At 23.5% G+C, this 27,359-nt stretch overlaps 2 protein-coding genes across 3 annotated transcripts in view; one reads left to right on the top strand and one right to left on the bottom strand.

Annotated features, from left to right (window-relative positions):
- Positions 1 to 405: 405 nt before the first annotated feature.
- On the bottom strand, positions 406 to 12,733 carry LOC112593641. Its single transcript, XM_025338142.1, has 7 exons — positions 12,648 to 12,733; positions 7,188 to 7,273; positions 4,101 to 4,301; positions 1,972 to 2,644; positions 1,421 to 1,743; positions 810 to 961; positions 406 to 721 (listed from the first exon to the last, which is right to left on the bottom strand). The coding sequence occupies exons 2-7, from the start codon at positions 7,269 to 7,271 to the stop codon at positions 496 to 498; spliced, it is 1,659 nt and encodes a 552-aa protein (XP_025193927.1). The 5' UTR covers positions 7,272 to 7,273; positions 12,648 to 12,733; the 3' UTR covers positions 406 to 495.
- Positions 12,734 to 16,401: 3,668 nt separating this feature from the next.
- LOC112593502 (cerebellar degeneration-related protein 2) overlaps positions 16,402 to 27,359 on the top strand; it is a 37,132-nt gene continuing 26,174 nt past the window's right edge. The window contains exon 1 of one of the 2 annotated variants that reach the window (XM_025337902.1): positions 16,402 to 16,798. In XM_025337902.1, coding sequence (XP_025193687.1) covers positions 16,732 to 16,798 — 67 coding nt within the window. In that variant the 5' untranslated portion in view covers positions 16,402 to 16,731. Of the gene's footprint in view, positions 16,799 to 24,457; positions 24,672 to 27,359 lie in introns of those variants that run through there. The other variant, XM_025337900.1, reaches the window with a different exon arrangement.

The raw sequence follows: 27,359 nt of genomic DNA on the forward strand, positions 1-27,359 counted from the left end.
CAAGGCAATTGTGAACTATTGTGAAAATCAATTTTAAATAATTGTATAATATAAACCATTTTTATATTATCTTTTCTTTGTATACTATACATTTTATCTATTATAGTTGATAATGTAGTCTAGCGTAAATATTCATATGTTTTCAGGTTAGTTTCGTTTTGTAGCTTTGGTAGCAATATTTTCCATGTACTTAGTATGGTTTAAATATATTGAGAAAATTTCGTAATAAATAATAGTTAAATTAAATTGATATTTTATACAATGCTTAAAATAGTTATTACTTATTACCATAACACAACCACCTCGCTGTTAGGTATATGGTTTGAAAAAAATATGTATTTCGCAAAATAAATTTGTTCGAATAATATAGATCATGTATTATGTACAAAAAACAATAATGCCGGTTTCAATGGAAAGTTGATTAAAAAAATAAAAAATCACAACACTTATACATTTTCTAATGCTTATATAAATACTTAATAGGTATTACAACAGTCAACGAAAGTAGTCAGTTGAGTTGATACTTGGCACGTTTTGCCATATTTTACGATCATGATGTATCATGGTTATGACGGGTTCTAAGGAATCTTCAAAATTGGTCAGGCTGGGCAAAAGCGAATTTTGTTCTTCGTAATTATTAAAGCCCGAATCATTTGACCATCTCTTGTACGTAGGAAACATCATGGAAACTTCTAGCGAGTCTGGTGTCATGTGCAACGTTCTTAAAATTTGAAAAAATTATTATTTTTCTAAATAAAATTATTTGACTTTTGATAAGACATAGTCTCAAGTTATTCACTATATCTTACTCGTAAACCGAAGGTTCCAATGAATCGTGGTACGTAGTATTATCAGCGTAACGTTTTACCGGCGAAGACACAGAAGTTATGGTCAACCGACGAAAATGTTCGATAAGTTTTCCATGTGGAATAGGAACATCGTAGATTACTTCTTTAGATCCCTAAAATCGATAATTTTTAATTAGAAAAGGTGTTTGATTATTCGCATATTTAAATAAAGTAGTTTTAAATTTGTAATAATTAATGTATAAATAATAAAATCGAATAATACTTATACGTACATTAGCATAATTTATCAAAATTTTATTTTGCATTAGTGTATTATAGTAGTACAGTGTATGTGTAATATAATTTACCTGCAGTGGCGCATAACATTTTTTGATACCTGTCCACCATAGTTTTTTATTTCGATGAATTAAAATTTAATTTAATATACTTATTTGTACAAATACCCTCTTATGAAATCACTTTTTTATTTAGTACGAAAATTTTGTGGTCATATTTTATTTTTCTATACCGAAGTTAAATAAAGAACTATTATGTACACTGTACAGGTATAGTATAATAGATCATAATAATGTTTTTTAAACATAGTTCATGAACATTTATAAGGTACTTACATTTTTTAAAATGTAAACATCATCTATTATTTTATGTTGTAGATTCTCGTCGAATAAAACATTTTGTTTATGTTTTTTTTTTATTGGCAAAGGAGGCGGCTCGTCTTCCACTTTAACTGATTGCTCGGTACCATACTCAAGTATTAAATCTGATTCCATTGTAAAAGTTTTACGATCGTTATTTACATATATTACATCTATATTTGCTTCTTGGTTATGAAATTCTTCATCTGTTGACATCAAAGTGACTTCTTCGTCTTTTTCCGCATTATAATGAGGAAGTACCTCTGGATGATGTTCAGATTTCTCATCTTTTGCTATTGCTAAAAATATATACTAATTATATAGGCATGTAGTTTTATTAATGTATAATAAATATTAAATATATATTGCATATTATAATCTATATTTATATTTTTATCATAATACCAATTTCTGTTTTAAAATATTTAATAATACGAGTAATCAGTGCATTAATAAGCTGTATTAAAAAAAAATAATTTCATAAGTATCAAGTTTTATAATCAACAATATAGCTATAGTAAACTTACGTTCCGTAAAGTTTTGATCGATGTGGTTTGGTTCGATTTCAACATAATCATAATCGTCGGAATCCGAATCTTTGCGATGCTTACCGAAAAACGATACCGATCTACTGATCCTTTTAGATACATAGTTATTCGTACATTTTTTGGATATTTGTCTTGTGATCTTGGGCATAAGTTCTCTACAGCTTTGCGATTTCACTGGCTCAATTGGTGTACACTTTTCTTGTGGCTTAAAATAAATGCTTTCATATGACAAACTTCTCGAGCGACAAGACTCCTTATCGCTCACCTGAGATGTCCCAGCTATCGTTTCGGTGCGAACGAGGCCGTGAATTTTCCTGTAGAAACTTATTCGATTGTCAGATTCAGATTTCTTCAACGTTGAAGATTTTCTATTGGTGCGAGCCATAATATAACGAATATCATTATGCTTATTGTGTTCCTCGAAGGATATGCCATTAAAAGTCTCTTTAACTGATCTACAAAATCGTAAATGATTTTCGTTAATGATATTGCGGTTATTAGAGTTAGGTTCCACCAAAGGTATTTGATAGGATAACTGGTAGTTTGTTTCCATAAAAGATGAATTTCGGTCCTTAATAAAAGCCAGATTATTATTTTTAGCGTCCTTCAAAGCAGCAAACCATTCATCTAAATCAGATTTTGATTTCGTTCTCTAAAAAATAAAATCATGATAAAAAAATTAATACATTTTTATCATCAAGATAATCCAATTATAATAATTTCTATACAGAATATATTATATAATCTAAATTAATAATTAATCATATACGATTCTTTCTAACTATGTGTTACTATTTATATTATAATATTATAACTACCTAAAAATCTCAATATATTACACTACATTTCTACATACTTTTGATTCTCATCACATTAATATAATTTACTTAAACTTTAACCTAACCGTGTAAGATATTTTACATGAATTGTATTTTATAAATCTTGGGATTATTATACCTAATAAAATTACATTAAATATGTATATGATATTCTTATTACTTAGTTTATAATTATATATTAGTTTATTATAACTGTATTTTAATAATGCATAGTTTTATTTTTAAACGTGTATGATGATATTAAATTTAATTGAAAGAAACATTATAATTCTATATAATTATTAATGATATTAAGACTATTAAGTATAAATCGAATGCATTATCTTCTTATATACTCTGATTCTTAACATTTAAATTGCATTAAAATTTAGAATTACATAAATATTTAGAATTTAAAATTCGTTTTGGTAATAAAATAATCTACTATTAACTATAATAATTAATAAGCATCAAAACCGCAAACGATATCTTACAAAACTAGCTACATCATCATAAAAACCCATTAAAATTCTCTCATATGAATTTGATCTTATTTAGATTAATTTGATGCTACTCATCGACTAAAAATAAAATGTCTTTAAAACCCAATAAATAAACCTTCGAATACAATTTATATAATTATTTACTTCTTTGTTTTTTTAAAATAAATTAATAATTATAACATTAAATTAATGTTTTAATTTTCAAATTTTACTGTAAATTTAAGTTTATGAAAAGCAATAATATTTTAAACAGATAAGATATTTCCCTTTAATTTTTAATAATTATATATTTGATGCTAAATAATGCGGTCTTCCATTACCCTCATCTACAGTACTCAATAATTATATTAGAAACTATAAAAAAAATATACTTTATTTTAGTATCTACTGAGTATTTTATTTAATAATACTATGAAAAATTCTGAAATACGACAATAAAATGTTAATAATTACCTAGTAAACTCCAGTTTATAATAACATTTTCTGAATATATATAGTTTAAATCATTTAATATTAAATTTAAAAATACCTACCTCATATAGTGTCTATTTAACTTCATCGATAAATATGTTTATTGTTTATATAAATAATAATACGAGTATACTAAAATATGAAAACGAATAGCTCAGCAAAAAACTTTGAAATTAGTTGTAACAAAACTTGTATTTATTATAATAATAACTGGCTTATACCTAGATAGTATTTATTAATTTTATATCAAATTAATTTTAATAAATTAGACATCTAAATTTAGTTTGGGAATTCAGTGATTAATAACTATACTCACTAAGATTATAATTTGAGATCTAGTGACGATTTGAAATTGACATGGACCCCGTAGTGTTATAGACAATGCAAGGCCCATGTTGACTGAACCTCTACAAGGTGATAAATGATGAGAATACTCTAATTGAGTTCTAAAATACAGCAACAGTTTGCCTTCAAGTACACACCATCTTTTTTTCCAACGACGTACACCAACAACTCTCTATAAGAGATATTAAATGTAAAATATTATTATATGTATAGTAAAATAATACAATTATTTGTATAACACAGTATAATTCATCAAGCATGCTCAACATATTTAATATCATATTTTTAAGTTCTTGACATTTTTAGTATTATTTTAAGAATGTCCTGTGGTAAAAACTTTTGTATTTTAAATGAACATCCAATTTTTTTAAAATTGTTTGTATACTTAAAATAATTTTACAAAGCTATAATATAGATGTTAAATCAAATCTAGTATATATATTATATTTAAACAATTTTTATGAACTATTAATAGATTAATTTAAATTACTAAAGATTTCGAATTTACATATTAGCATATTTTCAAACTTATTATTAAGAACTTTGATTTTGATGTTGATACGTTAACATTTTTAGAAAAATTAATCAATACATAATTTACAATATAAAAGAGATGTTGTCATTTAAAAAATAAACATTTGTATCACCACAGTTCAATTTTTTGAATATCATAAAAACTATCAAGAATTTGAAATTTTTTACCTATGTATATTTAAAAATTCAAAAAATTAAATTTTGAATAACTGCATTATTTATTGAAGAAATAAAAGCAGTGAGCAATGAGCATGTTTGATAAATCACTTTGTACATATAAATACACCATATATATAAATAAGCGTATCATTGTGTCTGTGCATTCTGCTAACAATTAATTTACCATATCAATTTTAAATCTGATTTTATATGAAAAATGTATTCATTTATTTTAGATTGTAAGTGAAGTAATCAATTTATTAGTTTTCAATGTTTCTTAAATTTCGATTTGAAAGAATGTATTTAATTAAAAGTAAATAATTTACTGCACTTTTCAAAATATCATAGAAAACCGAAAAAAACTTAAAAAAAAAAAAAAAACAGAAATATTTTGGCTATTTTTAACCCTTAGACATTTAAGTTTTTTTTATAAACATGCAGATAAAAAAAAAATGTTTGCTTGGTCATAAATCTTAAAAACGTGATAAAAAATGTCTTTTTTAAATTGTTTTAATAGCTATTTAAAAATATTAATAATAAATAAGAATGATTTTTTTCTAAGCATTTGAAGTTCAAAATTATGAATACTAATAAATGATTTAGTAAATAGTACATTTATAAAATGTTTAAAAAGAATAAAAGACCGTATTCATGTATAATTGTTTTTGTATGTAATAATTTATTATTGAATTCAAATTTAAAAGATATAATATAAAAATGACTTACTTAATGACGAGTTACACTCAACTATGTAGCAGAATGGTAAATTATATTATAAAATTTCTCTCTTTTTTTAGTTTGTGATGATAAAAATATTTGAATGTAATTAAAAAACATAGAAATTTAATATACGCCATACGGTTACTCAAATTATTTGCTTAAAAATTGAATACAATGTTCAATATATTCATCATAAATTAGTCCAACGGTCTTCTAAAATTTTGATACTAGGTACCTACTATATTATGGACAATTATTTTTATAGATACAGTCAACTTGTGATATAACGAAATTCGCTGTAACGAAAATCTCAATATAATGAATGAAATTTCCGGTCCCTTTAAAATATCGCGATTTAATGAAAAAATATAATGTATTTTGGTCCCCTCGATATAACGAAGCTTTTTTTATCAAAACTCTCGCGATGTAACAAATTTTTACAAGTCTGGAGCATGCTATTACGAATTTTTAATTTTAATTAAGATAAGATACATGTATCTATTGTATAACTCTATGAAAAATATATAAAAATAAGTATGTTACTAGGTATTTAAAAAACAAAAAATGAACATGCATAATACACAGCAATATTATTACACATTTATATTGAAATTAAACAATAAATACATGCTAATATTACTCATGTATTTCATACATATGTATACAATTAAATACAATTATTTAATAAATATATATTTGTTTTTTATTTATTTAAATTTGAATTTTTCTTAAAATTTCGTTATATCGAATTTAATAGGTATATCTTGATGTAACGAACTTTCGATATAACAAATTTTTTTCTCGGTCCCTTGAAATTCGTTATTTCGCATGTTGACTGTATTCACAATTCAAATCAGGTCAAAAATTGTATATTTAAATTTAAAATAAGGATTTTTCTTTAATAAATGAAATCTTTATGTTGTAATTTAAAAATTATTAATCGCAGAGACTTTAAACAATTTGACATTACATATTATTTTTTTTTATTTTGTATAATCAAATGACTAATTTTAAGCTGCTTATACATGCTAATGTTCATAGGTATTGACTAATAATTTAATAACTAGATACAATATATAATATTTTAAAAATTATTTTATAATATATAATTTTTTTTTTTGAAAAATTAAGTTTAATAAACCGTATTATTAAAAACACACATTACACATTGTTTACTCAAAAAGTTTTTAGTGTGCATTTATTATTCTTGAATTTAATCTTAATATTTTCATTAGAGTGATTTATTCATTAGTTTTTGATCAGTTACAGTCAAAACTTACTATATACCGTCGTTTATATTCCTTTTTTTTTAATTTTATAATTTTATATAGATTTTGAATATTTAATATCACATTATTAATTATCATATATTATTAAAAATATTATTCAAAAACTCAGGTTTACTAAAAAGTTAAAATATATGTATAATATACTCATTTTCAGTTAACCATCAATAATATTCTACACCATAATATAAAAACATTAAAAACTAACATAATAAAATTAATAACTCGTGAATTATATACAAAACAAGATTTAATCAATTTTGTTTAGTTTGTTAAGAGTAAAGTATACAGTTTTTATATTAATTTATTGACACATGTAAAATTTATTCTATATCAAATATATAGAGTTCATTACTAACCATTCTGCCCTTTTTTTCTAAATAGCCAGCCATTTTAATAATCAGTTGCTTATCATGCTTCTTATCTACAACGTCCGGCTGCATGTCTATGACAAACACAAAAATGTAGTAAATATGATGATGAATAGGTTAGGTTAAGTATACAATCATTACTCATTGGAATAAAATATCCCATAAGCTGTTACTGTGACAAGTGCTGTCAATGTGTCATAAAAATTATTTTGATACTTTTTTTTCAAAAATGTTTATTTCTATTTATAGGTACATTTGGCTATTTATCTTCTACACATCAAATAAAATTTCATTGTACCTACCTACTTACAGCTATAATAATACAATATGCGTTTTTACTGCGCTACAACTCAAAGAGATAAATACAATAGAAAAGGTCAGACTTAGAGAACCCTAATTTGGCGTCTCTTTATATTGAGAACTGCACCCGTATAAGTGGGTTCTAACACTTTTCTGTAACACCAATGATCAGCAAAAACATATTTATTCACATACATGTCTAAAATATTTAATACGTTTTAATCAAACTACGTGATAATAATGATTATATATCAAGCTACGAAATTAAACCTCTTTATTGCCAATGACCATGCCCATGTAACCTTTTTAAGCCACTGAGTGTTTAACTATACCAATTACTCCGTATCTTTTTTCCTTCAAATAAAATATAGGAAACATTAATTTAGAAGCCACCTACCGTAATTTCCATCCATATACCATAAAAACCGTTAATCGAATTTTAATGGTTAAAACACTGAAGATTTGGATCGGATAATATCATATGATAAAACCAAATTAATGTTATACAACTACTTTACGATATTTACTTACTATTAAAATGCAATAATTAATAAAATAATGTTGATTTATTGAAATTAAAAGTGAATAGATTTATACTGACAACATTTAATGCTTTTTAAAAAAATTATAAAATTTTGAATTTCTCTTCGTCAAACATAATATTGTTATTCATAGCCTAGTTCTTAAACGCATCATACTTAATACTATACAATATCCGTTTTCTTTTTGAGTTATATTAATTACGGTCTGCTTAACACACTTCTGTAATGGGTATGTATGTATAATAACTAAGTAGAGCAATGTAGGTAATATAAAATAATTTCTTACGTTAAGCATCAGATGTTTTTCGTTGTTCAGCAATAAAATCAAGAATATTTTATTTGAATAATACATATTTAATTAGTTTAACAATAATTTAAAAAATAATAAGCTAACTTAATCTAACCCAACTCGTAAAGATTTTTTATGAGTTTATGACTAATAAAATAACCAAGATCAATTGCGTTTTCAAACAATTATTGAAACATTGAAAACATGAAAACATGAAAACAATATTTTTTAATGAAAATTTTACTTGCTTAATGAAGATAATTAAATTATAATGAGGTTGTCGATTATTCTATCCTATACTGAAAAGTATAGTAAATTAATGTATCATATATTTTTATCCTCCCACATAAATGCATAATATAATTTAAACAATGTCATTTTTATGAACATCAATTTATTCTAACTAGTAGTTATAAATTGTTAGTAATAATGTACCCATGCAGGGAAATCACAATAGTGTTCTTGTTAATGTACGATTCGCAACTATTTCTACGCAAAAACTTTAAACATAATATGTACATTTATGAACATAAAAACCATATTAAATGATTAATAAAATACAAACAACCAGATTAAAATAAAAAAGGCAATCGATAATGTGACATATATGCTCATATATGTGATTATAAAATGCTAAATATGCGACTTTCTCAATATGGGAGTAATAAAAATTGTGTTCTATAAATCTTGCGCTAATACATTTAACACTTTCTAATTAAATTGACTAGTAGATATGTACAAAACGAGAGATAAAGAAATTGCACACAAGTCCTATTTTGTACAATACTATAAAGTATACATATGTGCAAACACGTTAACAATTAAATATAATGTAATTAAATTAAATGTGTTAACACAAAATTTTAGGTTAATAACATAAGTATACGTGTACCTATGTTAAAGGCTAATATTGTCGTTAAATCTATACCTAAGTTTGATTTGGTGGTAGATGCATAGGTACTTGGTTTAAATGTTTAATATTAAATTAATGAATGTTGTACAAAGTAATAGTTATATTTTTATCTACTCAATCACATTTTTTTCCACAGTAGCTTTTACATACACCTGATTAAATTGACCATTAACAATTTTGAAAATTATTAAATACCATATTATTTTTTTACTGCTATTGTTATAGATATATTTTAATATAATTTTCGTCATTACGTCCATTAAAACTATTATATAACTATACTTAATTACTTTTTATTAGGTTTCACTGGTTTTAGTAATATTAAACAAGAATATCTTGATTTTATTTACTATTTATATTTTTACTCTTTAGTTTCAATTAAATAAAATTATTGTTATTTTACTTTGTTCTATACTTCTATGAATTATGAAGTCACGATTATTCGGGGAGAGAGAAATCTCTCAACCGAAACCTTTTTTTTTACTTATACATTATAACTTACCTATAGTTATTATTCAGTATTCCTAATCACTTTACAATTTAACCGCATCTTTCACATGAATCATTTGTGAGGTGTTTAATACTATGCATATAATACATAAAAATTATTATAATGAATAATAATAAAACGATTACAAAGAAACTATTGCAGAACTACATAATAGAATAAAAATACATATCACATTAATGGCAAAATGATAAACAACAATAAACAGGAAGAGCAAAACTATTGATTAGATTCGGACATGGCATGTATTAGTGTGATATCTGCTAACCTAAGCTCATTTATAGGCATATATAGATATCATATATATTGATGAACAAATTTAACCAAATTTCCTGCCTTAAATGTAAAATAGATCAATGATCCAAAATAAATACCAATAGAAAATATTGTAGTCTTTCACTGATGAAAATTACATTTTTTATTTACGAGTACATATTAAAAAATTTAAGAATATAATAAATGTAAAATAAGAACTTTTTTTATTTCTTTATAACTAATTACGAAGTATAACAATTGAAGTATCTCACAAAAAATAGTGATTACATTTGACATTAGGTATAGTTATTTAAAACAAATACTTAAAAACTCAATAAGGATCTTGTGATAACATACATTTTTGTGATTAATAAAATTGTTATATTATAAATGTTTTTTTAATTATTTTAAATAAATACTTTGATTAATCATTAACTTAATTTAAATTATCAATAATCTATTAAAAGTCTATTTAAATGACAAACCTATTGCTTAACTAATTTCAGTTTCAGTAAATTTAGACCTAAATTATACTTCACAATAATTACCTTAAATATGTACTAATCTTTGATAGAGTGTTTGAATATACATAATTTATTTACTAAATAGTCAATATACGACATGTAGTTCCACTGTATAATTATTAATACACTTCAACCATTCTAATTTGTTAAATTCATATGAAATATTTAATTTAAATTTTAAGCTAAATGATAAACTGCCTATTGTTTACTGTCAGTATTATTATTTTATGCGTTACAATTTAGAATAGACTTCAAGTAAAAATAATTATTATAAAACGATTAAGGTACCGTGTATAATATAGGTATACCTGCGATGATGGTCAAAAATATAGAGAACCTTCGATACTTGAAATATTTTAAATTAATTATGCTTTTATATAGTTTATTTTATCTTATAAGAACAAAATTGTTAAATTTTTCATCCAAAGAATAGATAAATACTACCTAAATAAAATAATAAAATATACCAAAATCAATCAATAATTTTTTTAATTATTTTCTTAGATATTAATCACCTACAGGCCATAAATATTATATACTTACTGAATGTTTACAAGAATAAAACAAAAATAATAAACAGGTATATTTATTGTAAGTATATAAAAATATATGATATATTATGTAATATGTGTATTAAAATTGTTTAATATTTTTATTAAATCATTGTTATATAAAAAATTACAGAAATTAAATTACTTTTGCGAACTAATGACTGTTTAAACTCTGAATAATCTAAATACCAATTTGATTTAGAGGATACTACACTTGCATGTGTTGTGTCTGTCTTACAAACATACAATGTAGCAAATTTACGTTCAGAAATATCGATTTTATGTTGTATATTAGAGTGAATTAGTATATTATAAAAATTTAAAGTAAAAGTATAATCAATACTTAAGTGATGATTTTTTTTGATACATTAATATTTCATTTTTTAAATAAGATATGATTATGTTAAATATTAGATACATGAATTTGTATTAGATACAAAAATTAAAATATCGACTAAAGAAAATGATTCTACTGAACACATATTTTTTATATTTATAAAACAAATACAACATATTATACTGTAAGTGTAGAGCCCTTAATAAACAATAAATCGTAGACTTTAATTCTCGTAACAAAAGTACAACGCAAATACTATGGTTTTTATCCACTCAGTAGCACACGAAATAAGTTTATTTTACCTAATAATATATAAACAAACGTTGTATTAATACATTTTTTAATATAAACAGTCATTAAAAGTGATCTATGATCTATTGAACTATTTAACTTAGTTGTTTACAATAATGTGTTAGGGTATTAATAATACCTCTTATTTATATTGTTTGAAACAAAAGAATCAACAAAAAAACAAATATTATTATAAACATATTTTATAAAACTGTTGATGGTGCATTTAAATATTATTCTAAAGTATTAAATTACAATATATAATATGTTTAACACAAGATAAAATTAAATTAATTAAGAGAAAAATGTTGTAGTTGTTGTTTTTATATTATTTAGAAATATTAAGTATACTTACAAGTTACATGTAAGACAATGGATAAAAATATTATTTCATGAATCTTCATCACGGAAGAAATAAGTCATATAATATTTCAAGAATTATTTTAATACGAGTATTTTCCATTGTCATAGAGTTAAAGAAATACATAATTGTTTGAATTACTAGTGCATTAAAAATGACATTCTTGTAAAGTGTACCAAATAATATTTAAAAGTGCTTAAATTTAAATCATTATACTTAACTTAATATAATTTAACTTATTTATAATAGGTATATCATTTAGTATAGTATTTAGGCTTTTAGTAAAGTTTTTATAAAACTTAAAAAGCTTTCTCCTTTTTTTTTTATTATCAAAATGATTTAACTAGGTTTGACTGATTAAGTTATAGGATAATATTTTTGTTGACAAATCAATTATTGTTTTTACATTATGTATGCATTTTAATCAGAGATATTGTTTCATAACAAATAAAATTACTGTTAAATGATCTAAAATATTGAATAATTAATAATTTAAGACTACTACTTATATATAAAAAAAAAACAATTTGTAAACAAAAAAAATTAATATTGTTTATTATAAACTGTGTTTACTTACTGTTTATAATTGTGGATTGGCACTAAATTTGGAAAAGACGAAACAGTTACTTTGAGCAGAGTATAACACATGTAGCTCGTACTCCCGCTTAGTTCACTATGAAACTCATACAGAACATGCACACATTTGATACTGGTGGCTGGTGTGGATTCGTACAAATCCGCGCTCTACCGGAACATAATAATGCATTTGAAGCATTTTTATAAACATTTATATTTACTCCATAATGAAACAATGTTCTGAATTATTTATTTATTTTTAGTAACCTAACTGTTTTTACAATTACGGAATAAACAATATAATGTATAAAATAACTTATAATAGTTAATAGAAATTGAGATTGTTATATACTCGTATTGTTTTTATTTATATACGTAACATAGAATTAATTAGGTTAAAAATAAATTTAATTTATTTAATCAACCAAAATATTACAGTATGTAATTTATTATATCTATAAAAGACTATATTATAATTCTAAATTATTCATATCTATCTAAAAAATGAATATTTTTTACTAAATCTTTTTAAAACCATAATTTTTAATGAAATACTCAAATACTAAAAATACTAATATACATACCTACACGTATATTATACATTTTCAATACTTAAGAGTATAAATTACATTTTTTATTTATAAAATAACAAGTATCTAAACAATTTCAAAAATTAATTATCTTAATTAAAAAATTGTCACCTATTTAAATTATTTAAATATAAATTAAAATAAATATATACTTTCATTTATTTTTTTAAAATAGAGATTTTAAAAAACCTTGTACACATTATATCGTATTAATAACAGAATATGTATCTATATGAAATAATCGGCAATTGTAAAAATTACATTGATATGATATAAAATGTCAATTAAAGTTTAAACTGATCATGTAAGCTATACTATTCACCAGTAATAATATTAAAATATTTCTAATTTAATATAAATGAGTAGATTAAACACTAAAAATGCATTGGCTTTGAACTTTATGTTGAATAAAAATATTCAAATGAGTAACTGTTTTAGGTACTTAATTTTATTAGTTGGTATCCATTATGTTATAAAATATCTAAAAACAAATCGAAAACAAAACAAATAAATAAAAATCATATTCCACTTGACCTCGTTGAAGTTATAGACTTAGATTCAATAGATCGAAAAATTACAGTAAAAAAATTATGTTGATACACAAAATTATTATGCGTTCCTTCCGAATAGATTTAATAGTCATATAATAACTAGTTTTATAAATTACTTACAGAACGTAGAGTATTATATGCATTACTGATGATTCGACAGAAATGTCCATAGTATAATTACCTATGTCTTTGTACATCGACAGTTTGATTGGGGTAATTTTATACCATAAAAGTAATGTTGTAAAACAAATGTGATTTTCATAATTTCACGTTAGCAGATGACGCAATATAACCAAACAACGACGATCACACTGTAACACACCACTACTTTTTTTTTTATCTTCTTCAGGGTTTAATATTTTATAGTTATATGTGGTACAAAATTTCATATAAAAAATGACATTTTACAATACCTATTTTTTTATCGAATACAATTGAAAAAATTATCAAAGTTGTCATTCTTTTTTTCATATTCAACTAATTATAATACCTTTACGAATAAAGCTTATTGATTCAACTTAAAATTTAAATTCATAGGTATTATTTATACGTAAAGAGAGTTATGATTTATTTTTTATAAAAAAAAAAAAGAAATTTTCATCAACAACTTAATACTATATTCTTCATACTAATAAAAATTATTAATTTAAAATCCATTCACTGACATACATTATACACTCAGGTTATATAATAATTCATATTAATTTCTTACAAACTTACTAATATAATTTATCATTAAAACGTCACAAATCTATATATTATCTTTGTTTATGTGTATTTTATAACAAATTTACTTTTAATAGAACCAAATGACAAATGTCTTATAGCTGTGATGTGCTTTCGGCCAGTATCAATTATAAATGCTCATCGAATTGTAAATGGGTTTATTATCTGCGTCGTACAAAGTATTGCCAAACTTTTCTCAATTTCTCATTTTCAAATAAATATATGTTTATGCATAAATATATTATATGATTATTACTTATATTAAATATTTTAATTAATATTTTTTTAATATGATATAACATAGGTATGTATACATAATTAAAACTAATAATTATAAGATATATATAATATTACTATATTAGTATGCATTAAAAATTAATTAAATACTAATAATAATACTTAATAATATCCGAAAAAATTATGGTAAGACGCGAACACAATTTATCGAGGCTGACATTTTTCATTAATTTAAATAACTTAATTTTGTCAATATTTTGTTTGTAAACAATCTAAATCGTGTAAATTTCATTCGCTTTGAAAATAAGAAAAATTATATTTATTTTACATTTAAATTAGTTACATTTAATAGTGTGTATTTCAAATAAGCTTCGCTTTATTGAACCTTATAACATTTGCATTGTTTCCAAAGAAAATCATTAACATGTAATTACTGTCGTTATTAATCACTTATATTGAGGTAACAAAGAATCAATAATTGAAAAATACAATTTCTACTTCATAATTTTAAGCTCGTGTTATCTTCTGTAATTATAGGAGTATTTTTTATTTGAGTGTCTCAGAAATATTGTCTGTGTTATATCTTTAATAATTTATTAAAAAAATTATATGTTTTAATATAATTATATGTACATAAACTAAATTACTTTGTTATTTTAAAATACTAAATCTTCGTAAATGCAATTCATTGTACCTATAGGTATACTATACAAATATCTTATTTATATCACTTTTAATTTTCAATATAATTTATTAATTTTTTAAATACAAAATAATAATTAATAATTTATTACAATTTATTAAATATAATCAAATCAAAAAAATTAAGCATTATTAATTATAAATGGATGTTTTCCTCCTAGAAGTTCACCTACTTATTTGTATATCTATGTATTTTGTATATTGTTTTTTAGTATTAAATTTATTTTTTAAATTTACTTACTATAATATATCTTACTCGTATACCATATACTTATTGTATCCTTAGCATAAAATGTATATCTTTTATATAAAATAAATTATACTATTTTTAGTAAACCTTTGTCCTTTACAGATTATATTTACTAACAATTTAAATATTAAATTTTGTCTATAGATTGCTGTGATGTGTCCAGACGTTATTGCTGCGAATAAACAGTATATATTATACTATTATTATTGTTATTATATTATTATAATCTGTGGTTTTTAGTTTACCAAAAATACACAGAAATTTGATTAAAAAATAATGTCATGTGATGTCCTGATCGCGGTGACGCAACGACACGACGACGATTTACGTACATGGCGTATGAACGAGATTCGCGATGAAAGGGTGCCACTGAAACGTCTTTATACCCAGAGTAATATTTCGCGTCAATCCGGCTTTGCAGTGGGTCTCGATATCACTAAAATAAAGCATGATATTTGGTACACATAGCGTTGTACTTGGTGTGTGATCTTTCTATTCGCGTCGATTCGCGGGGATGTTAAAATCTGTAACCAAAGTACAGTTTGTAAAAAACGAAACAATACAGTCCGCCAGACGATATAATAATAATAATAATTTATGCACCACACGCGGACCACGGTCCGTGCATTTGCGCGCCACTTGCGAGCATGAGGTATTGATTTTTTTCCGACCGCGCTCACAGTAGTCATTCTCCGAGCGTCTAGTCTACAGTCTACACTACGGTCCCCGCCACCGTCGTGCGTGACACACAATTGCACAACAGCTGCTGTCTAACAACATTTTGTGCCATCCAGTGTACAGTCTAGTCATTAAACTTAACGCGATTGTTGTTGTTGTTTACGTTGTAAATATATCGTTTATGTACAAATTAGATTTAATAAAATTTCGATCGATAAACCGAACGTAAATGTAGGTAGCAACGGACGAATATCGTCAATTCTGTGGCCGTGTGTTTTCGGGGATTCGATTTGTGCTCTCGTCAAGACTGTTATTTTAAGTTAATCGCATTAGCTTGGAATAAAAATAAAAATGGAACACAACGACTACATAAACGACGGATACACGTGTTTCTACTGTCATACATCCTACGAAAAAGGTAATAACAGTTTGTGGTTTAATAGTTTTTTAATCCTAAACAATAAGATGTGTAGTATAACATTTTACGAGTTTATGTGATAAGAATATATGATAAGATAGCATGACATGAACTGGAATAGGTGAAAGTATCATGCGTTATAAAATATTTTGGAAGGGAGTATGATTACTATTACTGATAATAAATGTAGGTATTATATGAGTTATGAATGCAAATGCATAAACATAAAATAGTTGGCGTTACATGTTACATACGTCATGTCGCCATACCACATGCTTACTAATTTAATTTTACTACTATATCCAATAGTACGAGTATTACGTAATCAATAATCATGGATCAATTTGAAGGTTTTTTTTTTTTTTTTTTGTAATACATTTTTGATATATACTTAAAATTTATTTTACATCATTAAACACAATAAATTTTAAACACAGAAATTAAATTAAAATTTTATAGTAAGTTAAAATAATTGAATTTAAAGACTTTTTTCAAAAATAACGACTGAAAATTTAACAATATTCATAGTTTGAAAATAAATGTTGTCATATTCAGTTTAGTAGAACAGTGTGTTTTTTATAAATTATTTTGGTAAAAAGTCTATGATACATGATTTGAAATTAAATAAATATATATTTTACTCCTTTACCTTCAATAAAACAACCCATGTATAAAGAATAGAAAGATAACTTATGTGATGGAATTATTTTTTAGAAGAGTTTAAGGAAATATGTGACACATCTTATCAAAGAATTCAAAATACTTAGTACTGCATTAAACCTATCTAGGGTTTTTATTTATTAATTCATAAAATTAGCATGTTTCAAGTCAAATATTATACTATCTTTCAAAATTAACTGATTAATAGTCTTAAAAATGCATTGATAACTTTATAGTTTGAAAATTCAACGTGAGGAAATTGTATTTTTATAACATATTTTCCTAGTTGATAGTTTTATTGATATTTAATAGATATTATTATTGTTATTAAGTTCTTTATTTATTGGTTTTAACGTTATATGTATTTTTATTATTAATTTTTTTGTACTAAAAACAATGTTGAACATTTTGTAATAGATGAAATACTTTTCTGATAATCAACAAAGAATTGAAATTACTTATAGCAAATTAAATCTAAATGATAATTTTTGGAGGTTAAAATTGAAAATTATCTATACTTTTTAAAATAATCGGTAAAATCTAAAAACATAATAACCATAAAATCATTATAAATCAAAAAAGAAAATGATAATGTAGCTAACTGGAAGAAAAGGATAACCACTTAGATAAAAGTAAATACACTGAAAAACTGACAATATACATATAAAATAATTAGTTTTTTAGTTTTACAATATTGCAATTTTTTGGCTAATCCCTATATTTATATTAAATTTATTGGAGTAAAGATAATAAAAAACATTGCATGTATATCTAAATGTAATAGTATCCCGTTGACTTCTGCATGAGGAATAGCAGTTACTTTTCCATAGACTTCAAAATGCATCTTCATTTACTCTCGTAACTATATTCAAACACTGTTCATTGTCACTAATATTCTAGTTTAAAATATCTTACAAAAGAATATCCATGAAAAAAATATCAAAATTTAAAAAAAAATTAAAAAATCGTTTTTATATTATTAATTTAACTAAATAATAAATAATATGTATTAATATCAATATAAAAAAACATTTCAAAATGTATTTATAAATCATATTAATTTATTCTTATAAAATTTACAATAGTGTTTTAAAAATTGAAAATATCTCTATTACCATCACCATATTTTTCACTACACATAGCGTTTTAATTTTTTTTTATCGTCTTCATCATAAACCTAACTTCACCAGCAAAATCTATACACTATACGTGCTGATAGTCGTATTACAGCGTTTTGATAATACATATATAAATCGAATAATTAAATTATTTTGATATAATAATAATAATAATATGAAAATATGAAGAAAAAAAATAACGCAATAAAAAACTTACATACCTACCTATTTAAAATATATTTGTATCGAACGACGTTTTTAAAATACTAATTTCTTTTATAAATATGAGTTGGCAGTTGTAAAAAAGTCTGACTTTTTAAGTTCTGGATTAGATATATTATTACACACCAGTAAATGCACCTTTATATAAATTATGAACATAACTTGGTAAAGTTAGGTTATAATATTTTTAATTTAGATATGTACTGTATTATATTATTGTCATTAACTTTTATGTTACAAATTATTTGTAAATACTGACGTAAAACCGCAAGAGGAAAGATATATTTCAGAATACTTTTAGTGTTTTACTTTTAAAGGAGGGGTGGGCATTAAAAATAGTAATAATTTAAAACTATATCTTATCATTATCAAACATATTAGTCATATCGTAACAATAAAAAAAAAAGATATTGTTATTTTTGAAGTTCAATATTTGTATGTAAAAAAACGTTGGTATGTAATAAACTTAAAGATATTTTTGAATTTAGTGTCAATTGGTAACATACAAAAACATACTTATTATTACAGTCCTAACCTGCATATTCATACTTCAGTTAAAAGTTAAAACAATGCTCGTGAAACCCATACGTCTATACTGGTGCGAAAAAAGTATTTTTCTGGAGATACTATGATCAAAAATATATCTCATTTTACTAAAAATATCATTTCAACTAGTTGACGTAATTAATCAAATAAAAAAGATATAAATAGCCTGAGCTTGATAAAAAAGACCAAGAATTTAAGCTCACAAAATATTTGTGTACTTAACAAATCTATTTTCATTCACAAGACACCTATGTGAATTTAATGAAATTCAAGTTATATAAATATTATTAACTACTCGATGTTTTATGTAGTTATATAACCTTAATTATTAAGGTATGAAAGCTTAACACAACTAATTATATTTAAAGTTTTTCATACATACCTATCTATAAACACTTATGTTTTAATTGTTCAGATGATTAGAAATTACTGTATAAAATAATTTTAAAACTCCTAAATGAGAGAAACTCGTATATAATTTTGAATTACTCGACCATTGGAAGCAACTAGTGTAAATTGATTTTTTTTATTTACGATAAGTATAATGGAAGGTAATGTGTGTGTTTTGGGAGACAACTAGTATGAGCCCGACCAAATGGAACAAACACAGTTCTCAATACCTTCCTTACTGCTCATTTATATATTTTTAATCTTTAGAAAAGTTTTAAGAAATCTCCTACTTAACACCTTCTCTAAAATGTCACCTACAATACTCTGACTGGGTTATGTCTATAATTAAAAATATTTCATGAATATTAAAAAAAAAAATCCTTATAAGCTGTGTTATATGGTCCAACGTGCTAAAAACTTAGCAATATTAAGCTAGTCATTTACAAAATCACCACTTAATTAAATATTAACCTTGAAGTCGAAAAATCATTTAAAACCACCTATTTCTGCCACGATGTCAAAATCGCCAAGCTTATACGGGTATGCCCATAATTTCTGTTATTTTATTTTTCATTGGTCGATACGTTTAGTGACGAAATAATTATCCATTGAATCAGTTTAAAAACACAACAGTAGTCCTATTAAATACACGTTCTATTCAAAAGATCACATGACCAATTTAAAGGATGCACTGTTTATAAGTCTCTTATAAAAAAATTTAAATTATCATCAAAGTTAAGACAATTAGACTCGCACATAGCCAAAGGACCCTCAGTTTTCACAATATCAATAATATAGTTTATTATTACAAATACCTGTATTACATACTAAACATGTGCGAACATCACAACATGTTACTATCCGTCAATGTGTCGAACCCAATCCAACTAAGAACAATACTCTTGGAGGCTGGAGCATTTCAAATTTTCAAAAATATGGTCAGCCGACTATATCTACATTTCACACTTATATTTAAAATATATTTTCGCTTCAAAATTACCGTAATAATTATCATTAGATCCATCAAGAAATTTCTTAATATACGTATAATATGTTTCTATTTTTCTTAATCTCTAATGAAAATGCATATAATTACCTAATATTATTATTAGCAGTTTTATAAAAAACAATAGTAGTATTTAATAATTCAATTTAATTGTTATGCAGTAAGTTTTTTTTTTTTTTTTTTTAATTAAAACTTATAAATTAAAAAAAACAAATGTAGTTTGGTATTAGGTTGATACACAATTTATTGTTGCATATGACTCTTAAATTACCGTAGTATTGACTACTTTATAAACTCGATATCTCGTTTGGTCATTTATTTAAAAAAAATATTTACCTATATTTTGTACAACACATTTATTACTTATTTCTATTTATTTAATTAGTTTTATCGCTTATATATATTTATTATATATAGTATTTCTCATATATTTCTCAAAGTAAACTACTATATTATGTGTTTTGATATAATTGAATTTTTCAATAATTTAACACCACTACACATTAACTTCATCAAACCTAGAGAATTCAAACGCAGTAGTAAATACTAAATATATAATATATAAACTTAACGAATCTTTTCGTTATTCTTATGTATGTAAGAAAACATAATATACGAGTTTATATAACAGAGATATTAACTAGTATATATCTATAGTATCTATACATTATTCTATTACAACATAACTAAATTATTGGAGCCTATATATTATTATTATATTGATCTATAAAATTATTATACAAAAAAGTGTAAATTTCATTAACTAGACAACGATAAATGCTGCTCAATTACCTGTACTGGCTGTACTAAAAACTTAGCATAATACTATAAATACTGCAGTTTTTTTTTAACAATATCATGTTTAATACTGGGTAGGTAGGTAGGTACCTACTAATCTACCTAACATAATTTAATTTTCGTGTAAAACTATGTAACATTAAAAAAAAAAAAAAAATAGCAGATAAATATATCATATTTTATAGTAATTTCTGTACTCAAATACATTATACATTACTTATATTTTAAACAATACTGCAGATGCAAAATCTCTAGAATCAGCCTCATCAAAATATATCATACTTTTTTAATGATCAAAGAGTCTTAATCTAAACTATACTTGCGATTTCCATATTAGGTATATTATAACAGTATAATATAATATACAATATACAATATTACTTAAACTTATAATAAGTACATAGCGTACATTACATATGCTCAGTAAATCTACATCGAATAACACCGATGCTGACGGTTTCATTAAATAATAACAAAATAATAATAATAATGTATAATTTATAATATATTACCAATGATTATATGTTAATTTAATTTTGTTTGTATTGTTTCATGTCATTATACATATTCAATAATATTACGTATGTAATATATCATTGGTTGTACTTAGTAAATACTGGTATTTATAAAACTATAACAATTATAAGTTATAACCAATGATTGCACTATCGCTGTGTTCTATATAACGTATGCTATTGAAACAACAGGTTTTATCGGTGGTTACTGTACGATTATCGATTGCAAATTGTGGTTAATCCCATTGTTTGTAATGATTGGAATACCAAGAAACTAAGAATTTTAATATTATATCATGATAAGATAAACAACGAAACATTCCGAAAAAAACCAACCATATAATATTTTGTAGGTTATTGAAAATAACACTTTATAAAGTGCATATAGCTACAAAATTTACTATAACCGTATAACTATTAAATATACTATAGGATTACATAGCTGTATAACGAATATAGTTAAAACGCATAAATTTCAGTTTTATATTAATTTATGTATGCCATAAGTTGGTAGTTTAGAACAAATAATTAATACTGTAATAATAAAACTATATTTAAACAACATAACAAGTGACAGATATAAGGAAAATATTTTTTTTTCCTGAAGAAAACGTGAGCATTTAAGTAATAATTTTCCGGATAAGAAAGTGTATAGGCGCGTATATACAAGTGCGTGATGCTAACCCCTTTAAAAATACTAAACGTAATATTATGATGTATCGTTCATGAACTAGAGTAGGCAACACTTCATAAAACATGCAAAAAAATAAGGGTCTTACTCTTAAACCTACTTTACTGTAAAGCCACTAGGAAATTACCTTCCAAAGGAGTAATATATTAAAAATATTTATACAATATACACGATGAGGATATGCTTGTGATAGATCGGGATTACGTGCATTAGTGATACTGGGCCTTACTTTGTTTAAACTTTCAATTCTACCTGTCGCTGGTTTATTTTTATTGATTTAATAAACAAACTACAACTTGTTTTATATATTTATCATCAACATTTTTTTAAGAAAATTAAACTGAATGGATTATTATACAATTCTTTGCAAATACATCACCTATTTTGAAATGAGCACATTCTTACTGGCCGCTCTTGCTTATATGACAATTTAAATTTCTAATTAAGTACAACATAAATTGTATAGTCCTCATTATCAGTTCTATTATTACATACAATAAATTGAACTACCTACCTATTTTAGCAGAATCATCCAAAACAGTAAACTTAGTTCGACCTAAAATAGTTTATCGAATTCTGCAATTTATTTTTGCTTTAATATTTTTAAAATTATAATATAAAATTTATATTTTATGCGTCAAGTTTCCATAATCCATATTAAACCTAGGTATACCCAAAGTGGTAGATATTAACAAAATACCACATTTTTTAAATATTTTGAATTCAATAATTTAAATTGGTTATCATACTTTTTAACTATTGTAAATTTATACGATTTCTTAAAGAAAATGGTAACACCGCAGCAATTAAATTCGACATAGAAAAACTTTAAAACGCTTAATCATCTAAAGCCTCTTCTTAACAGAATAAAAAACAAAATGTTTGACAGAGCTGAAGATTGTGTCGAAAAACGTTTCGAAACCGAAATGTTAGAATTTTTTGTTTTATATGCCATCATTGTTAGATTATATTTTTAATTTAATTGTTTTAATGTATTTAAAACAAAACAATTAAATCAACCTCAAAGAAAATTAAAAATGCTTCAGAAAATAAGAGCGCAATTTATGTTTTTTTTTTACCATATTAAGCAATTTGGTTACTACAACATTGCCACAGCATTTCCCTTTATTCGAAAATATTGATATTATTACATGGCACCGTGTACAATAAATTGCATACACCTATATAGTAAGGAGCTTACTGTACTTAATTATTAAATAAATATTTTACCTAATTATAACAGTAACCAATTGATTAATTCAATTCTCTTTGATAGCAATTAAACAATATATTTAAACATTCATATTTTATACGTGATATTATAATATGATATTACGATTTATATAGTTATATCACATTTTAGAAACGATAATTCATCAATTTAATTATTTACAAAAACGAAATTATTATATTAATGAGTTACTAACAAAATATATTCATGACAATTATCGACGTTCAGTATCTCGTATAACTTTTAATCTTAGGCGCTACACCAATAATTGTTAGAATATAAATACAATATAAAGAGTCATAAGTATTATTAAACTTTATACTCTCCGATGCGGATTGCTTATCAGTTATCTTTTGTACAGGTTTTTGTTGATTTTACTGTTTTATTTTTACCATTATAATAACTTTTATCATATCAGCAACAAATTTTAGAAAATCCAATAGCTTTTGGTTATTTGATTCTAAATTAGTTTTCTGCTGGCAGTCGACGCCTTAACTCCGAATACCAGACCTATTTTGGTAAAATGCTAGTAGAAATGATTGTTTATGATTAATTTACTATAAAATTTTTTGTTCTTTTAGTAGTGTACAGAAATGAATAAAAATAATTTTAAATTATCTATGGCAACGTTTAAAGAATTAACAGCAGAATGGGCTTGCATTACTAATAATGGAAATTCACATTGTAGCTTTGCAGGTTAGAATTTAATTAATATTTTATTGCATTAATAAACAATTGTTTATTTTATTCTTATTTGGACTGTTTATGTAATACTCGTATGTATAAATTAAGTGTTACATATTATCGTTAATTTAGTACAGTTTGATATTTCAATATGGTCATATGAATCACCAATATATTATTATTAATAAATAAAGTTTGTTACATTTGTTTACAGTTTAATCTAAGTATTTCTTAGAATTATTTAACATTTTATTATTTTTGTCTTTTAATGTGTACAGAACAGAAAAATGTAGGAAAATCTTCGAACAATCAAACTGTAATTTATGTATGTATTACTAATTATTAAATATGTTATTTATTTGAGTAATCTTATTTAGAAACTTGTTTGGTTAACCTTATACAACTACATAAATTAATAATATATTTTAAAAATTAAACTTTTAGTTTAAATCCTAGATTGTAATATTTAGTAAACATAATCATTAATCTCAAAAATAGTCTTTAAAAATTAAATTTTATGTAATTAAATAATTTTCTATAATAAAAAAACAGAGTACATGATTCAAAACATTGTTTCAGTGTATAGAACACGAAATTCCGAATGCAAAACTGACAAAATTAGTTCCAAATGAAATTGATTTTAATATCAAATTAAGATTTCTAATTCAACAAAGTTATATTTTTTTTTATTGTTTGATTACTCAAATATGTATAACTTGTATAATAATTCATAATTAAAAGTAAAACAATTTTTTTTTTAGAAAGTTGAATTAATACGTAATTTTAATTACTACTATTAAACTAGTTCCAGGCATAACACTTTACCTGCACGATAAATTAACTATAGGTACTTAATATTATATTAAATGTTTCCGTTTTGTATAAAATGGTGTTTTGTGTTTTTTTTTATAAAAAAATAACGCAATTTACATTGTTACTAAAATATTATTGGAGTTAATATTTATTACAGACAAGATATTATAATATTATGTTCACCACAATATTCTCCATTTTCTATGCTGGCTTTTTGTTTTAAAATTACTAGTTTCCCTAAATTATTATTAATTATATATTTTATTATTTTATTTCTATAACACTATTTATAAATAATATTTATTTATTTTAACAAAATATTAACGTACGTTATATATCGTAGTATTAATCATAAGAGTTATTCTTTATTTTTTTAGTTCGTTTAAACTTTGAAGTTAAAAAAAAAATAAAAACGACGTAGGTATTATAAAAAAAGCATAATAATATAAGTTGATAATTTTGATAAATAATATTTATTAAATAGATATATAATTCAATCATTGAGTGTTCACGAAAAATGTCAAATCCATTAATTATTAAAGGTAAATTTAAATACATTTATATATTATTTAATAATTAGACAATAATGATCTGTTATATTCAGTGATTGATTGATATCTCACTCAATACTTAAAGTTATTGAATATTATTTTAAACCTATAAAATTATATTAATTAAAACTTCATTGTAAAATTTATGAGTAAGATTATATATAGGTACCTAGTAATTATTTCATTATAATAGTCTAATAAGGGTTGATATATTAGATATATTCATAAAAGTATTAATATATAAAAAAAATTTCATATACTTTATATTTGCAATGAAAGTAAATTTCTTCTTTAGTTTTAATTAAGTTAATTTACTACATTGTATTGGCATATTTAATTAATGTTCATCTTAGAGTTTAATATCTCACTCTTCATCTATAATATATGGTATAGTATAATAATACGTAAAATTGTTTATAAAATGTATTTAATAAAACTAATTAAGAACATGAAAAAATAAATAATTTCAATAGTTAAGTTATTTTAAAAGTATGGTTTATAGTGTTTATAACACATTCAGTTTCTGCTTACATTTTGGCGTTTAAAAAGTTTATTTATACTTAGTGATTTAAATTTTATTATTAGACTATAGACTATAGTATATTTTATTATAGTCTAACATTATACCTTCACTTCAAGTCATTAAAAATTAAATTAAGAGTTTAGCATACCTATTAATAACAAAAAATTTATACAATTTAGAGGTTAAAAAATGTATCTTGATAGAGATTTTATAATTCTTGATATAATTATATAAAATAATACTAATTATATATTAATAGACAATTAATGTTTTAGGATCTTTAAATGTAAAACTAGTTATAGGTCCGAAACTCTTTTGAAAAATAGTGACTTAAAATATATTTTAGGTGTTAATATTCACATTTAACTTTATTACACCTATACTTCCTATTTTATTTTGAAGTATAATTGTAAAATACTCTTATTATTATAGAAATCATACTCCAATAACCAGTTCTATAATCCATCTTATATAAGATTAAAATCTGATCATTATTTTTAATTGTGATATGTATTTCATTATTATTTATTATATATTTATATATTATGTTAGTCGTTAGAGTATGCTAAATAGGTACTTTGGAGAGGTATGTTAAAAATAAAAAGACAATAGGCCTGATTATACTACACCAAGTTCGTAGAAAGTATGACCCTGTATGTCGGAGAAAGGCATAAGTTACCGGCCATTTTAAACTATAATCTGATCTATATCAAATTTCTAGGTTTTTTCATTCAAATCGCCGTGAAAGCTAAATCAAACGAAACAAACTGAACAAAATTTACTTTTGCATTAGGTAATCACAATGAATTAAAA

Source organism: Melanaphis sacchari, unplaced genomic scaffold, assembly GCF_002803265.2.
Source record: "Melanaphis sacchari strain LSU unplaced genomic scaffold, SCAv2.0 Contig20_pilon_pilon, whole genome shotgun sequence".
NCBI classification, from domain to species: Eukaryota; Metazoa; Arthropoda; class Insecta; order Hemiptera; family Aphididae; genus Melanaphis; species Melanaphis sacchari.